We start from the raw sequence: 18,645 nt of genomic DNA, 5'->3' as shown, positions 1-18,645 counted from the left end.
ACAGCCAATAGAATGCAAGCTCAATCCTATTGGCTGATTGGATCAGCCAATAGGATTGAAGGTCAATCAAATTGGCTTATTGCATCAGCCAATAGGATTTTTTCAACCTTAATTCTATCAGCCAATCGGAATCTAAGGGACGCCATCTTAAATTACGTCACTTAAATGAACCTTCATTCTTCGTTAGTCGTCGGAAAGAAGAGGATGCTCCGCGTCAGAGGATGGATGTCGGCTCTTCAAAACTGCAAGTGGATCTTCAGGGGTTAGTGTTAGGTTTCCTTAAGGGTTTATTGGGTGGGTTTTATTTTTAGGTTAGGGCTTTGGGCTGCAATAGAGCTAAATGCCCTTTTAAGGGCAATGCCCATCCAAATGCCCTTTTCAGGGCAATGGGGAGCTTAGTTTTTTTAGTTAGGATTTTATTTGGGCGGTTGGTTGTGTGGGTGGTGGGTTTTACTGTTGGGGATTTTTTGTATTTTTTTTACAGGTAAAAGAGCTGATTTCTTTGGGGCAATGCCCCACAAAAGGCCCTTTTAAGGGCTATTGGTAGTTTAGTTTAGGCTGGGGTTTTTTTTATTTTAGGGGGGTTATTTTGATAAGGCTATTAGATTAGGTGTAATTAGTTTAAATATCTTGTAATTTGTTTTTTATTTTGTGTAATTTAGTGTTTGTTTCTTTTTGTAATTTAGGTAATTGTATTTAGTTTATTATTATTATTATTATTATTATTATTATTATCGGTCATTTGTAGAGGGCCAACAGATTCCGCAGCGCTATAAACAAAGGGGAGTACAACAAAACAATTAAAGGTATCAAATGGGTAGAGGGCCCTGTCAAGAGTTGCACTGTTGTAATCCACTCTTAAGAAGGTGATCTACAAACAGCTGGACTCTTAGTCTTACATGCTAAGGGGGTTCAAGGGATAGCAATGGAGGAGTGGAACTGGTATAAAGTAAGGTTAACATAGGTTGTATGCATCCTTGAACAGTAGAGTCTTTAGGGAGCGCTTGAAGCTTTCAAAACTAGGGGAGAGTCTTGTGGGGCGAGGCAGAGAGTTCCACAAGATGGGAGCCAGTCTGGAGAAGTCCTGTAAATGGGAGTGCGATGAGGTAACCAGAGAGGAGGAGAGTAGGAGGTCATGAGCAGAGCGAAGGGGACGGGAGGGAGAGTATCTGGAGACAAGGTCTGAGATATAGGGGGAAGCAGTGCAGTTGAGGGCTTTGTATGTCAGAGTGAGAATTTTGTGTTTGATCCTAGAGGCAAGAGGAAGCCAGTGAAGGGATTGGCAGAGAGGAGCAGCAGATGAAGAGCGACGTGTAAAGAAGATGAGTCTGGCAGAGGCATTCATTATGGATTGTAAGGGAGTTAGGCGGCAGGTGGGGAGACCAGAGAGGACAGAGTCGGAGTAATCAAGGCGGGAAAGAATGAGAGAGTGGATTAAAATCTTAGTTGTGTCTTGTGTCTAATTTTGGAGATGTTTTTAAGGTGGAAGCGGCAGGCTTTAGCCAAGGACTGAATGTGAGGAGTGAAGAAAAGATCTGAGTCAAATGTGACCCCGAGACATCAGGCATGCAGGGTAGGGGTAATGATGGAGTTGTCAACAGTTATAGAGATATTGGGGGTGGAGATTTTGGAAGAAGGGGGGGAAATGAGGAGCTCAGTTTTGGAGAGCTTTAGCTTGAGGTAGTGGGAGGACATCCAGGAAGAGATGTGAGAAAGACAGTTAGTGACACGGGTTAGCAAGGAAAGAGATAGGTCTGTAAATTTGGGTGTCATCGGCATACAAATGATATTGTAAGCCGTGGGACTTAATTAGGGAGCCTAGTGATGACGTATAGATTGAGAAGAGAAGGGGACCGAGGACAGAGCCTTGCGGTACTCCGACAGGAAGTGGTGATGGGGCAGAGGAGGCCCCAGAGAAGGCTACACTGAAGGTACGGTTTGATAGGTAGGAAGAGAGCCATGAAAGGGCTGTGTCACAGATGCCGAAGGATTGGAGGGTTTGGAGCAAAAGAGGGTGGTCGACAGTGTCAAAGGCTGCGGACAGATCATGGAGGATAAGCAGAGAGAAGTGGCCTTTTGATTTTGCTGTAAGTAGGTTGTTGGTGACCTTAACAATAGCTGTCTCTGTGAAGTGATAGGGACGAAATCCAGGTTGCAGTGGGTCAAGAAGGGAGTTTAACGTAAGGAAATGGGATAGGCGTGCATATACTAGTTTTTCGAGAAGCTTTGAAGCAAGAGGGAGAAGGGAAATAGGGGATACCTAACAAAACTATTAACCCATAATGCGCCAACCCCCCACAACACAAAGTACCTATCAACACTAGTAACCCCTAAACCGCCAACCACCCCAAGTGCATTAAACCTAATTAACCTATTAACCCCTAACCCGCCAACCCCCACAACGCAAATGACTAATTTAATTACTAAGCCCCCTAACCTTACACCCCCTAAATTAACCTCACATACCTAAAATAAAAATAAAAAAATACTAAGTTACAAGTAAAATGAAAAAAGCCTAGCATATTTAAAAATAAATAAAAAATAAGATTGAATTAAATTAATCTAAAAAAAATTATTTATAAAAAATACTATGTCCCCCCTAACAGTAAAACTCCTCAACCACCACACCCCCCAAAATACAATAAACCTAACACTAAAAAAACTAAACTACCCATTGCCCCTAAAGGGGCATTTGTATGGGCATTGCCCTAAAAAGGGCATTCAGCTCTTTTACGAGTGCCCATGAAATCCCTAATCTAAAAAAAAAAAAACCTAAAAAAATAAAAAAAATCCTAAATCTAACCCCCAAATAGGAACTCACCGTTCCTGAAGTCCGGCAGAGAAAGTCTCCTGCCAAGCGGTGAAGTCTTCCTCCAAGCGGCGATATCTTCTTCCATCACGGCGACCTCTTCTATCTTCATCCAGGACCAAGCCGGCGCTGTGCAGAGGTGACTGCGGAACAGAAGACCAGCGACTGCGGAGCCATCAAGCGTGGAGATCCTCTTCGTACGATCACCGCCGCACACTGAGGTTTGAATTCAAGGTACCCATTTAAATATGGGGTACTTTGCATTCCTATTGGCTGACATTTTAAAATCAGCCAATAGGATGAGAGCTACTGAAATCCTATTGGCTGATTTTGAAAATGTCAGCAAATAGGAATGTAAGGTACCCTATATTTAAACGGGTACCTTGAATTCAATCCTCAGTGTGCGGTGGTGATCGTACGAAGAGGATCTCCACGCTCGATAGCTCCGTGGTCACCGGTCTTCTGTTCCGCGGTCACCTCCGCTCCACGCCGGCTTGGTCCTGGATGAAGATGGAAGAGGTCGTCGCGATGGAAGAAGATATCGCTGCTTGGAAGAAGACTTCACCGCCGGACTTCACGAACGATGATTCCCCTTTGGGGGCTAGATTTAGGATTTATTTATTTATTTATTTAGATTAGGGATTTCATGGGCACTCGTAAAAAAGCTTAATGCCATTTTAAGAGCAGTAAAAGAGCTGAATGCCATTTTAAGGGCAATGCCCATACAAATGCCCATTTAGGGGCAATGGGTAGTTTAGGTTTTTTAAGTGTTAGGTTTATTTTATTTTGAGGGGTTTGGTGGGTAGGGGGTTTTACTGTTAGGGGGTACTTAGTATTTTTTATAGGTAAAATAGCTGTTTATCGCAGGGCAATTCCCTACAAAAGGCCCTTTTAAGGGCTATTGGTAGTTTTGTTTAGATTAGGGGGTGTAATTATTTTGGTGAGGCTTTTTTATTTTCATAGGGATTAGGTTTAATTGTTTAATTTTTGATCATTTGGTTTATTATTTTCTGTAATGTTAGGCTTTTCTATTTTTTGTTATTTTAGATTAAGGGGTTTAGTAATTTAATTAGTTATTTGAGTTGTGGTGGGTTGGCGGTTTAGGAGTTAATAGAATTATTAGGTTTATTGCGTTGTGAGGGTTTGGAGGTTTAGGGGTTAATAGATTTATTAAGTTTATTGCGTTGTGAGGGTTTGGTGGATTAGGGGTTAATAGGTTTATTAGGTTTATTGCTTTGTGGGGGTTTGGCGGATTAGGGGTTAATAGGTTTATAAGATATTTTGAGATGTGGGGTTTGGCGGATTAGGGGTTAATAGGTAGATTGTGATGTGGGGGTTTGGCGGATTAAAGGTTAATAGTTTAATTAGGCATATTGACAGGTAGATATTGCGCATGCGTTAGGTGTTAGTTGAATATTTTCAGGGAGTTATGGTGCTCACATTTTCAGCGCAAGGCTTGCTGCGCCTGCCTATTTGTGGTGAGGTGAAAATGGAGTAAAATTTCTCCATTTTTGCCGTGTAAGTCCTTGCACTGAATATGTGATACAGATTTGCAACGCAGTTCTATGTTAGATTATGGGAGTACAATTTGCGGGCGACGAGTGAAATATATGCGCCACATTTATATGCGGCGCCGTATATGTGATGGCAATATCCGACTAAAAACCGACGACTTCGGCTTTTGCAGGCGAAACCGCATATGTAATCTTGCCCACAGAAAGCAGTGAATTTTAAAAATTGCCTTTAAAAAATCCCTAAGGGATAATACTGACAAGGCATCTTATAGAATCTCACTAGACAAGACAGCTTTAGAGAATCTGGCTTTAAGTCTTACTGTACAATGCTTGCAAATGTATATCCGTTTATGACAATCTTAAAGGGTTATGAAACCCAATTTTTTTTTCATGATTCAGATAGAGCATGCAATTTTAAACAACTTTCTAATTTACTTCTATTATCAATTTTTCTTTGTTCTGTCTGTATCTTTTGTTGAAAAGCAGGGATGTAAGCTTAGGAGCTGGCCCATTTCTGGAATACTTTATGACAGCAGTTTTGCAAGAATGTTATCCATTTGCAAGAGCACTAGATGGCAGCACTATTCCCTGCCATGTAGTGTTCCAGATGCCTACCTAGGTATCTTTTCAACACAGAATATCATGGGAACAAAGAAAAATTGACAATAGAAGTAAAGTAGAAACTTTAAAAAAATGTTATGCTCTGTCGGACTCACAAAATATTTTTTTAGGTTTTATATCCCTTTAACGTATGAGCCTCAAAACTAAACCACATCTGTATATTAACTACATGACATACATGAGATTTAATAATAATAATGTGCAAATAAGGAACAACATAAACATTGCATTTTAGTGTTACCATGAGGAATAACTGTACCTACCTAAGAGCCTTGGAGACAGCTCCCCGAATATCCTGCTAATAAAAGGCACAAATTAATATTTCATTGCAGATACATATTGTAACAAAAAATAATCCTAGTGGAATCACACAAGTAATTAACACAGCTTATCATTGCTGGACACCATTAAGTGGAGTACAAAGAGGATGTTAAATATATAATTGGAAACATTACATTTCTAATTATTAAGACTTGCGGCTAGATTACGAGTTTTTGTCTTTAAGGCTTGCGGCTCTAACGCTCCTTTTTTTTCCACCGCTCCCTTAAGCCAACGCTGGTATTACAGCCGCAAAAAGGTGAGCGTTGAGCAGAATTTAGCTCCACATCTTACCTCAATACCAGCGTTGCTTACGGTAGCGGTAAGCTGGCTAAACATGCTCGTGCACGATTTCCCCATAGGAAACAATGGGGCTGAGCTGGCTGAAAAAGAACCTAACACGTGCAAAAAAGCAGCGTTCAGCTCCTAACGCAGCACCATTGTTTCCTATGGGGAAAGAAAAAATATGTCTGCACCTAACACCCTAACATGAACCCCAAGTCTAAATACCCCTAATCTTACACTTATTAACCCCTAATCTGCCGCCCCCGACATCGCCAATACCTACATTATATTATTAACCCCTAATCTGCCGCTCCAGACACCGCCGCCACCTACATTATACTTATAAACCCCTAATCTGCTGCCCCCAACATCGCCGCCACCTACATTATAGTTATTAACCACTAATCTGCCCCCCCCCCAACGTGGCCGCAACTATATTAAATTAATGAACCCCTAATCTGCCACCGCCAACGTCGCCGCCACTATAATAAAGTTATTAACCCCTAAACCTAGGTCTAACCCTAACCCTAACACCCCCCTAATTTAAATATAATTTAAATACATCTAAATAAAATAACTACTATTAAATAAATTATTCCTATTTAAAACTAAATACTTACCTATAAAATAAACCATAAGATAGCTACAATATAACTAATAGTTACATTGTAGCTAGCTTATGATTTATTTTTATTTTACAGGCAACTTTGTATTTGTTTTAACTAGGTACAATAGCTATTAACTATTTAATAGCTACCTAGCTAAAATAAGTACAAAATTACCTGTAAAATAAATCCTAACCTAAGTTACACTTACACCTAACACTACACTATCATTAAACTTATTACCTAAACTACCTACAATTAATTACAATTAAATTCAATAAACTAAATTACGGAACCCCCCCCCCCCCCACTAAATTACAGAAAAAAAATTACAAGAAGTTTAAACTAATTAAACCTAATCTAAGCCCCCTAATAAAATAAAAAAGCCCCCCAAAATAATAAAATGCCCTACCCTATACTAAATTACAAATAGCCCTTAAAAAGGCCTTTTGCGGGGCATTGCCCCAAAGTAATCAGCTCTTTTACCTGTAAAAAAGAATACAATACCCCCCCAACATTACAACCCACCACCCACACACCCCTACTCTAAAACCCACCCAATACCCCCTTAAAAAACCTAACACTACCCCATTGAAGATCACCCTACCTTGAGCCGTCTTCACCCAGCTGGGCACAAGTGGTCATTCGATCCGGCCAGAAGTCTTCATCCGATGGGGCAGAAGAGGACATCCAGACTGGCAGAAGTCTTCATCCTATCCTGGCAGAAGAGGACATCCGGACCGGGAGAAGGCTTCATCCAAGCGGCATCTTCTATCTTCATCCATCCGACGAGGAGCGACTCCATCTTGAAGACATCCGGTGCGGAGCATCCTTCCAGCACGACGACTAACGACGAATGACGGTTCCTTTAAATGACGTCATCCAATATGGCGTCCCTCGAATTCCGATTGGCTGATAGAATTCTATCAGCCAATCAGAATTAAGGTAGGAAAAATCTGATTAGTTGATTTAATCAGCCAATCGGATTGAAGTTCAATCCGATTGGCTGATTGGATCAGCCAATAGAATTGACCTCTCATTCTATTGGCTGATCCAATCAGCCAATCGGATTGAAGCTCAATCCGATTGGCTGATTAAATCAACCAATCAGATATTTCCTACCTTAATTCCGATTCTTCTTCTTGGATGACGTCATTTAAAGGAACCGTCATTCGTCGTTAGTCGTCGTGCTGGAAGGATGCTCCACGCCGGATGTCTTCAAGATGGAGTTGCTCCTCGTCGGATGGATGAAGATAGAAGATGCCGCTTGGATGAAGCCTTCTCCCGGTCCGGATGTCCTCTTCTGCCAGGATAGGATGAAGACTTTTGCCGGTCTGGATGTCCTCTTCTGCCCCATCGGATGAAGACTTCTGGCTGGATCGGATGACCACTTGTGCCCGGCTGGGTGAAGACGGCTCAAGGTAGAATCTCCAATGGGGTAGTGTTAGGTTTTTTTAAGGGGGTATTGGGTGGGTTTTAGAGTAGGGGTGTGTGGGGGGTGGGTTGTAATGTTGGGGGGGTATTGTATTCTTTTTTTACAGGTAAAAGAGCTGATTACTTTGGGGCAATGCCCCGCAAAGGCCCTTTTAAGGACTATTTGTAATTTAGTATAGGGTAGGGCATTTTATTATTTTGGGGGGCTTTTTTATTTTATTAGGGGGCTTAGATTAGGTGTAATTAGTTTAAACTTCTTGTAAAAAAAATATTTTCTGTAATTTAGTGTTTTTTTTTCTCGTAATTTAGTTTATTGAATTTAATTGTAATTAATTGTAGGTAGTTTAGGTCATTTATTTAATGATAGTGTAGTGTTAGATGTAATTGTAACTTAGGTTAGGATTTATTTTACAGGTAATTTTGTACTTATTTTAGCTAGTTAGTTATTAAATATTTAATAACTGTTTAATAACTATTGTACCTAGTTCAAATAAATACAAAGTTGGGGGGGGGGGGTGTCCGAGCAGTGTTCTGGATAGGAACGCATTTTCTGCAGGCTCCAGAAGAATCTCTGATAATCCGCCAATTATCAACCTTTTACAGCAAGATTAAGACAATAATATACATTAGCCTCACAGGGTTGGCGATTGTGGCCCAATATTTCTTTATCTGGCTGTTCTTATGACACTGGGAGCTCAGATCGGAGCATAAAGGCCTAAGGCGGCGGCCTACTACATATAGGCATACCCCCCCCCCCCGGGAAGAGCCGGGTCATCAGTGCCGTTGGAGTATTCTAACTTACTGAACCTCTTCAACACATATAACCAACTGGACAGTTAACTAAAACGCTGACTAGCATCACTTTATTGCTACATGATTCCTGGAGGAGAGGAGAAACAATTTTAAAGCATGTCGGATATAACAGAAAGGGATTCTCTGATGTACCTTGAGGGCCTTCCTATCAAACTGGCATCCCTTATGCACAGGCTCATAGAGTGCTAAATCACCTAACGGTGGAGGAAACTGATGCAAAACGCCGGGAGGGACGGCTAGAGGCGGTGCAATGCCTCGGCCCTGACGCAACTGACAGCTTCAGAAATTCTAGCATTACTCATGCAATCGAAAGCATCAAAATGGAGGTCGCAATGAAGACAGAGTTGTGCATGAACCAATAATTTCTATCAAAGGTTGTACAGGTTGTGGGATGTAAACCACTGATCTCATAAATTTTCCCAGAGTACTGTGATTTCAATGATATAACTTCTAATGAGCTGCGATAACATAATATGTTTACTCATCACCCTTGAACTATGCCCCACACACTCTAGAGGAGGGACATTAAGATTGATGATCTAACTAGTATACTTTTCTATGCTGCCTTATATCCAGACCCACGTCTCCTGCCTGGGAGTTGGATTCATCTGACATTTACTGACGAGTACAAGGCAGACCTCACTTTAGTATTTTAGAGAATCCTGTCTTTCCAGAATATCCTCATATAGCATTAAATAGAGCCCCTTTCTCTAACACTGTAGTATAATAGGAAACCCATCCATAAATGTATTTAATCCCTAAGTATTACATTCCCTGATGGAGAGGCTTGATAGGTTAGCTGATATTCAGTTATCTCAATCTGAACACTAACTGTCCAGCCAACATCTTGTTGAGAGCCTTTGTTTTCCCTTTTTTTTTTCTTTTTCTTTTTCTGGTTTGTTTGTTTTTCTAGTTTGTGTCCTGTTTATTTTGCATGGAACAGATATATCATATATCACCTATGGACAGACGTGCTGATACCTTAAACTGTCACAATCATTGATGTATATCGTGTACACTTATTGCATGGTGTATGTGCATATCTTATGTTGAAATCACAAAAAGGAGGATAGATATCTGTCAATATGCCCATGCAAACATGTTTCTTATGACTGCATTGTATTATATCTGCATTTTACATCAGAACATGTATTATGTATATCTGAATGCATTGTTATGCACAAATTCCTAAATAAAAATGTTAAAAAATAAAATAAAAAAATAAATACAAAGTTGCCTGTGAAATAAATATAAATCCTAAGCTAGCTACAATGTAACTATTAGTTATATTGTAGCTAGCTGAGGGTTTATTTTATCGGTAAGTATTTAGTTTTAAATAGGAATAATTTAATTAATTTTGTTAAATTAATTTCCTTTAATTTAAATTATATTTAAGTTAGGGGGGGTTAGGGTTAGGTTTAGACTTAGGTTTAGGGGTTAATACCTTTAATATAGTAGCAGCGACGTTGGGGGTAGAAGATTAGGGGTTAATAAATGTAAGTAGGTGTCTGCGATGTTAGTGCAGGCAGATTAGGGGTTAATACAATTTAACTAGTGTTTGCGAGGCGGGAGTGTGGCGGTTTAGGGGTTACTACATTTATTAAAGTGGCGCCGATGTCCGGTCAGCAGATTAGGGGTTAATAATTGTAGGCAGGTGGCGGCGACGTTGGGGCGGCAGATTAGGGGTTAATAAATATAATGTAGGTGTCTGCAATGTTAGGGGCATCAGATTAAGGGTTCATAGGTATAAAGTAGGTGGCGGCTATGTCCGGTCGGCAGATTAGGGGTTAAAAAAGTTTATGGGTGTTAGTGTACTTTGTAGCACTTTAGTTAAGAGCTTTATGTTCCGGTGTTAGCCCATAAAACTCTTAACTACTGACTTTTATATGCAATAGAAGTCTTGACAGGAGAGGGTCTACCGCTCACTTCTTCCAAGACTCATAATACCGGCGTTAGGCAAGTCCCATTAAAAATATAGGATACGCAATTGACATAACGGGATTTGCGGTAGCCTCGAGTCGCAGAAGAAAAGTGAGCGGTACACCTGTACCTGCCAGACTCGTAATACCAGCGGGCGTTAAAAAGCAGCGTTGGGACCTCTCAACGCTGCTTTTTAAGGCTTACACCAAACTCGTAATCTAGGCGTTGAAATTTAAATGAAATTATGGCTATTTTTTGTTGTTGCTCAGATTATTCCATATCAGAAATTTTAGAAATGTTTGTGATATGATTAAAAACATAAATTATGCTTACCAGATAGTTTCATTTCCTTCTGTATAAGGAGAGTCCACGGCTTAATTCCTGAATACTGAACCTGGCCATCAGGAGGAGGCAAAGACACCCCAGCCAAAGGTTTAAATACCTCTCCCACTTCCCCTATCCCCCAGTCATTCTGCTGAGGGAACAAGGAACAGTAGGAGAAATATCAGGGTATAAAAGGTGCCAGAAGAGAAATATAAATTTAGGCGCCGCCCATCAGAGAACACGGGCTGGGGCCGTGAACTCTCCTTATACAGAAGGAAATGAAATTATCTGGTAAGCATAATTTATGTTTGCCTTCTTAATATAAGGAGAGTTCAACGGCTTTATTTCTTACTGTTAAGAAACTTATACCCAAGCTAGAGGACACTGAATGAATACAGGAGGGACAAAAAGAGAGGCGGACCCTAATCTGAGGGCACCACAGACTGCAAAACCCTTCTCCCGAAGACTGCTTCAGCTGAAGCAGAAACATCAAACTTGTAAACTTTAGAATAAGTGTGTAAGGAGGACCAGGTAGCCACTTTACAAATCTGATCCATAGAGGACTCGTTCTTAAAGGCCCAAGAGGAAGCCACTGCTCAAGAAGAATGACCCATAATTCTCTGAGGAGGTTTATGTCCCGCTGTCTCATAAGCTAAGCGGATAAGACTCCTCAACCAAAAAGATAAGGAAGTCGAAGAGACCTTTTGACTCTTACGCTTCCCAGAACAGGCAACAAACAAGGAAGAAGATTGTCTAAAACCCTTAGTAGCCTGAAGATAAAACTTCAAGCCACGAACCACATCCAAATTGTGAAGTAAACGTTCCTTCGAAAAAGAAGGATTAGGACACAAAGAAGGGACCACAATCTCTTAAATGATGTTGCGATCTGATACGACCTTAGGGAGAAACCCTAACTTAGTACGTAGGACAGCCTTATCCGAATTGAATACCAGATAAGGAGGCTCACATTGCAAGGCGACAATCTCAGATACTCTGCGTGCAGAAGCAATAGCCAATAGAAAAAGAACCTTCCAGGACAACAACTTAATGTCAATTTCACGCATAGGGTCAAACGGAGCCCGTTGCAAAACCTTAAGGACCAGATTCAGACTCCAAGGAGGAGGCGAAGATCTGAATACAGGTCTGATTCTAATCAGAGCCTTAACAAAAGACTGAACATCTGGAAGCTCAAAGAGTCTCTTGTGCAGTAAAACAGACAGGGCCGAAATCTTTCCCCTCAGGGAACTGGCCGAAAGACCCTTCTCAAGTCCATACTGGAGAAACAATAGAATCCTGGCAACCTTAACTTTATGCCAGGGAAATCCATGTTCTTCACACCAGAATAGGTAGGTTCTCCACACCTTATGATAGATGTGACGAGCAACCGGCTTACGAGCTTGAATGTGAGTATCAATAACTCTCTCAGAAAGCCCTCTCTTGGCAAGGACTAAGAAGTCATCCTCAGAGAATCTAGATTTTGATGAATAAAAGGACCTTGTTCCAGCAGATCCCTGCGACAAGGTAACTTCCATGGAGGAGAAGATAACATCCTCACCAGATCTGTGAACCACGTCCTTCGCGGCCACGATGGAGAAATCAGAATTACTGACGCCTGCTCCTGCTTGATGCGGACCACTGCTCGAGAAAGGAGTGGTAACGGTGGAAAAAGATAGATTAGACTGAACCTCCAAGGCACTGCTAATGCTAATGCTCCGCCTGAGGATCCCTGGACCTCGACCCATATCTGGGTAGCTTGGTATGGAGATGAGATGCCTTGAGATCTATCACTTGCGTCCCCCACATGTTGCATATCTCCGCAAACACTTCGGGATGGAGAGACCATGTAAGCTACGGAGGTGATATTGTCTGATTGGAATCTGATAAACCGGGACGAACCCAGAAGAGGCCAAGCCTTCATAGCATTGTAGATTGCTCTAAGTTCCAGAATGTTGATCGGGAGGGAGCGTTCCTCCTAAGACCACAGGCCCTGTGCCTTCTTGGTTCCCCAAACAGCTCCCCATCCTGATAGACTCGCGTCCGTAGTCACAATCTCCCAGGATGGTCTTAGAAAGGATGTCCCTCGGGATAAAAGATATGGACAGAGCCACCAAGAGATCGATTCTCTCGACCGGCTGTCCAGGGAAATCTGTTGAGACTGATCCGAATGATTGCCGTTCCACTGCCTCAGCATGCATAGCTGTAACAGTATGAGACGGTACCTGGCAAAGGGAATCATGTCCATCCTGGACACCATGAGACCAAATACCTCCATGCACTGAGCCACAGATGGCCTTAAGGAGGTCCAGAAGGCAAGACATGCCGAAGCTAGCTTGCAACGTCTCTGGTCGGTTAGAAATATCCTCATGGATATCGAGCCTATTATAGTACCCAGGAATTCTACCCTGGTGCTTGGAATAAGAGAACTCTTTTCTAAGTTTATCTTCCATCCATGAGATCGAAGAAGGGAGAGAAGAGATACCGAATGGTCCTCCGCTAGACGAAAAGATTGTGCTTGAACCAGAATGTTGTCAAAGTAGGGAGCTACTGCTATACCTTGGGTTCTGGCGACAGACAGGAGAGCCCCTAGAACCTTTGCAACCTTTCGCTAATCCAGGTACGCAAACCTTAGGAACGGGAAGTGTTCCCTGTGGATTGGAACGTGAAGATAGGCATCCTTCAGATCTATGGTCGTCATGAACTCTCCTTCCTGAACTAGAGGAAGGATGAACATTATTGTCTTCATCTTGATTGAGGGGACATTCAGAAACTTGTTTAAGCACTTTAGGTCCAGAATCGGGCGGAAAGTTCCCTCCTTTTTTGGGACCATGAATAGGTTTGAATAGTATCCCAAACCTCTTTCTGCGATAGGAACCGGGACAATGACCCCTAATGAGGACAGATCCTGCACGCACCCAAAAAAGGCTTCCCTCTTTTCTGGTCTGGAAGACAGGCTTGAGAGGAGAAATCTGCCCTTGGGTGGATGAGATTTGAAACCTATCTTGTATCCCTGAGCTATGACCTCCAGGACCCATGGATCCTGCACGTCCCTGAACCAAGCATCTGAAAACAGCGACAGTCTGCCCCCTACACGATCCAGTGCCGGTCGGGGGCCGCCCCTTTATGTCAACTTGTTCTTGGCGGGCTTCTTGTTCTGCTTGGATTTATTCCAGGATTGAGATGGCTTTCAAGTGCTCTTGGTTTGCTCGGGCTTAGAGGAGGTCTGCTGATGTTGGGAATTTTCAGAACAAAAGGAACAAAAATTAGATCCTTGTCCCTTAGATTTGTTCTTTTTATCCTGCGGTAGGAAGGCACCCTTGCCCCCTGTAACCGTGGAGATAATGGAGTGCAGGCCTGGACCAAATAAAATATTTCCCTTAAAGGGGAGGGAAAGTAGTCTAGACTTAGAAGTCATGTCTGCAGACCAGGACTTCAATCAGAGCGCCCGACGGGTCTGTACTGAGAAACCAAAGATCTTAGCATTCAGGCGAATAATCTACATAGTGAAAAAACTGAACCAAATGTGCCGTGATAGAGTGCGCCACTAGGATAAGTATCCTGTTTAAATGTGTAATATAACAATGGAACTATTTTATATCAAAAGTGTCAATAAAGAGCATATGAGTAAGGCATATATGAATATCAAATAGAAACAATGTTACGAGTAAACCGTTGTAAGCAAATAACAAAATAAAAAAACAGAAATAAAGATAATTTAAAAAGCACTATAAAGTTTATATTTGAATATGAGAAAAAGTTTTTTAAGGCTTATCGTGTACTGTCCATAAGATGGTTGTGAACGGTATCTCCCAGAATGGTATCTCTGGTGCAATGATGCTGAGTTGAAAGCAATGGGCTGCTGGTCTTGGAACTGCGTGATCAGTCAGTAAATCTATAAGGTGAACAGGAAAAGACAGCGCCTCATAGTGCAGATAAAACTTTTAAAATGGTGAGATCACAAAAAACAAACAGATGAAAATATACTCACAAGAGTACTGGCACTCTTATATAAAGAAGTGCGAATATGCAGGCTGACATTTAACAGCAGTCAGTACGCTGACAAAAGGCTCCTCTGATAAGTCAAGGGCGCAGCCGTGGACTCTCCTCCAAACAGGTCACAGGATCTACTGGATCAGCACAGTTTTCATTTGAGGAAACGGCCAGGAGCTTGCGGCCGAGAAACGCATTATAAGCTCAGTTAATAAATTGTACAGTGTTTTTATACTAAGCTCTGTCACAGCTTTTTATTGTTTGATATCCCATTGTTGTATATTGGGGTCACTTTTAACTCTCTAAAACAGCCTGGTTCAGACGGACATTTGCTCCCAACTTCCAATATACAGGGGTAGCTGTACACCGCAAACTGTGCTGATCCAGTAGATCCTGTGACCTGTTTGGAGGAGAGTCCACGGCTGCGCCCTTGATTTATCAGAGGAGCCTTTTGTCAGAGTACTAACTGCTGTTAAATGTCAGCCTGCATATTCGCACTTCTTTATATAAGAGTGCCAGTACTCTTGTGAGTATATTTTCATCTGTTCGTTTTTTGTGATCTCACCATTTTAAAAGTTTTATCTGCACTATGAGGCGCTGTCTTTTCCTGTTCACCTTATAGATTTACTGAATAATCTACATGTTTGCATCACAGATAAAAGAATTAGCAATTCTCAATGCTTTAATTCTTTCTTGGATAACATCAATGGGACCCTCCACCTCGATCAAATCTGCTAAGGAGTGGCACCAGTAGGCCGCAGCTCCAGCAACCGAGGCAACAGCCGCTGACGGTTGAAATAAGTATCCCGTATGCTGAAACATTTTTCGGAGAAAAGTTTCCATCTTCTTATCCGTCGGCTCTCCGAATATCCTCCAGAGGGATAGTAGTACGCTTGGTTAGTGTGGAGATAGCGCCATCCACCTTAGGGACGGAACGCCACAACTCCAACTGAGAGTCCGGGACTGGGAATCATTTTTTAAAGGCAGACGAAGGGGAAAAGGAAGATCCAATTCTATCCCACTTGTTCTTAATAATGTTCGCCATTTTTACAGGTACAGGAAAAGTTAGCGGCGCCACCCTGTCCTCGTACACTCTGTCTAATTTAGGGATCAAAGGTTCATCAGGCAACTTGGCCTCGGGAACCTCTAATGTCGACAGAACTTCCTTTAGAAGAAAACATAAGTGTTAAATTTTGAATCTAAAGGCTGGCTTCTCCGTAGCAGGAGGGATAGAGGTAGCAGACTCGGATCCAGAAAGTTCACCCTCTGAATACTCAGAGTGTGACCCATCCTTGGATACTTGAAAGGCAGACAAATCTAATAAATCACTGGATGTCCCCTGGACCAGAGAGCTATGTTTAACCTTTCGCTTGCGCTTAGCAGGGGGAGGTAAAGCACTAAGAGCCTCAGACACCGCCGTCTTTAATTGCGTGATAAAGTCCGATGGTAAAAGGCTCCCTCCAGACGGAGAATCAGGCGTGCTACGGGAAGCTGCATGTGATGATGGAGATGACTGAAAAAAAAAAAAAAAAAAAAAAAAAACTCAACATATGATGGGGGGGGGGCAAAATAAATGATAAATTCAAAAGGTGAAAATATGGGGCCTAAATAAATCAGTAGCATTTTTTGTTCTTGTTGAGGTGAATACGAGTATAAGGACACACACGCAAAAAAAAAAAAAAAAAAAAGCTGTTTTTGTCTTAAAAACCTTCAACATATGAAAGGGGGGCAAAATAGATGATAATCTATAATGTGTTCCTAAGAAAAATTGGGGCCCGAATAAACCAGTAAAATTTGTGTAAAGCGAATACTGAAAAACATTAGTACATGAAAGGGGGGCAAAATAAACATGTATTTATACAGACAGTTCATGTTATATCATCACACTTAATGTTTATATATACACATATTGTACAAAAGAATATAATTCTCACACTTAATTTCAAGAAATTATATGCAACACACAAGTCGCTGAGTCAATATTTAACATTCAATAAGTATAGAAGTCTATTTATAATATGAATGTTTAATTATGAAAAGTATCTATTCCAACTTATAACAAACTTCTAAGTGGCAATTTATTCTACCTCCTCTAAATATTTGGATAAGCAGAATTCATATAAGAAACTTTATATCTGTGAATAACACTTATGTCTTTTTATTTTGAGAAAATCAGAAACTGTTTTTCATTGGACATTCGATAACATGTGATACCCACTGACATATCAGACCTGAATGGGAACCTAAAATAGAGAACTACCTGAAAGGGAACTACAAAACATCACTATACCAGAAACTGAATTTCATTGGACAACCTATAACATGTGATCTTCACTGACATACCGGACCTGAAAGAGAACTTGAAACAGAAAACTACCTGAAAGGGAACTACAAAACCGGCAAAAATGATATCTACAGAAATTTTATATTTTAAAACAAACTTATAGTTTCTAATATAATTAATATTGTTTTTTATGTTTTTTTAGATGTTTATTTTAAATTTACAATTGAAATTTTGAATCGGGTGTAAACCTGCTCTCCTCCAATGGGGAAGCAGGTAGCGTAACTGACATGTATTTAAAGGCAGCCTGTGCAGCGGAAAGGTATGCTTTGGTTTGTAAAGCACTTTTTATTGCTCTTGAGAAAGACGGCTGGGACCGTTGAAACGCTTTTGCGTTGAGCCAAATAAAGACAAACTTTTTTACTGAATCTGTGATATTGTCTTTTCATATTGGGAAGGAGCCGGTAACCTGCAATATACACTGTGAGTAGATATTCACCTTTGTATGGTGTATTGTCTGATATTTCAGCACCACTATTTTGCACCTAAAGTTATACAACTGAGGAAGGAAAGGAAAGGAAGATACCAACGACTGATACAAGCTGAACCAGCGCCTCCAGCTAGCACACCAAATCTAATAAATCACTGAATGTCCCCTGGACCAGAGAGCTATGTTTAACCTTTCGCTTGCAGGGTGAGGTAAAGCACTAAGAGCCTCAGACACCGCCGTCTTTAATTGCGTGATAAAGTCAGATGGTAAAAGGCTCCCTCCAGATAGAGAATCAGGCGTGCTACGGGAAGCTGCATGTGATGATGGAGATGACTGATGGGTATGCACCTCACGGGATGGCGAGTCCTCAGAGGTGGACAGCTCAGTAGTACTAAAGGGGTTAACCTTCTTAGACATAATAACCTTGTTGATGCATATGGAACATAGTTGAGAGGGAGGGCATACCAAGGCCTCCCCAAAATATACACAGGTATTACTATGAGGAATAGAGGGAGTACCCTCAAGCATATCAGAATCCTCCATAGCTTGCACTAACAACGGTAGGACACAGAATAAATTAACTTTTTATTTTTCACAAAAGGCCCCTTTATACTCCCAATCACTGGGGCACTCACCACCTCCTAGACCCAGGCAAACAGAGAAACAAACGTCTTCTCCGACAGCACGCTCGGTCAGGAAAGAGAAAACAAAAGTGTGACCACACCCAGTCACGTGGTGCGCAAGGAAGGACTGCCCCTGCTATGAGAAAAAACGTGCCAAGCTACAAGCTGCGCAGTGTTCAAAGTGAAAGTAAAAACTTGTATGTTCTGTTACCGCATACAACAACAGTCCATGGGCCTAAAAAATCTCACACATAAAGCAGCATAAAATCAAAGTATCACATTTGATTAGTCCCCACTGTTCAATAACCTCCCTCAGGAAATAATAACCCATGATTCTATTAAGATAAAAGGAGCCACACTGTGACCCTGTCTTCAGCGTTTTTCAACATATGTAAAAATTGAAAAGATCTTACCAGAATCCGTGCTGTGGAACAGAAACACAGCCTCTCAAGTGTGACAGTCTTGTAGCATCGTTCCTGACATGGACTTGAGTGAAGAAAAAGCAGACAGTGAAACTCGTCAACAATGGTTGCTTAAGGAGCTGTTAGCAGGCAGTCTGGATAGGTTCGCAGGAAGACTCTCCCTGCATCTCCTGACTCTAACTTTCGTCAATGCTCTCAC

General features: G+C 41.4%; 1 protein-coding gene across 1 annotated transcript in view; it reads right to left on the bottom strand.

Annotated features, from left to right (window-relative positions):
- The window catches only part of LOC128652460 (uncharacterized), a 186,002-nt gene that overhangs the window by 51,246 nt on the left and 116,111 nt on the right, over positions 1 to 18,645 (bottom strand). Inside the window, exon 6 of the mRNA XM_053705398.1 lies at positions 5,208 to 5,242. Within this exon, the coding sequence (XP_053561373.1) occupies positions 5,208 to 5,242 (35 nt within the window). The remainder of the gene's footprint in view (positions 1 to 5,207; positions 5,243 to 18,645) is intronic.

The sequence above is a fragment of the Bombina bombina genome, chromosome 3 (assembly GCF_027579735.1).
Source record: "Bombina bombina isolate aBomBom1 chromosome 3, aBomBom1.pri, whole genome shotgun sequence".
Classification (NCBI taxonomy): domain Eukaryota; kingdom Metazoa; phylum Chordata; class Amphibia; order Anura; family Bombinatoridae; genus Bombina; species Bombina bombina.
This window is presented reverse-complemented; position numbering and strand designations above follow the sequence as displayed.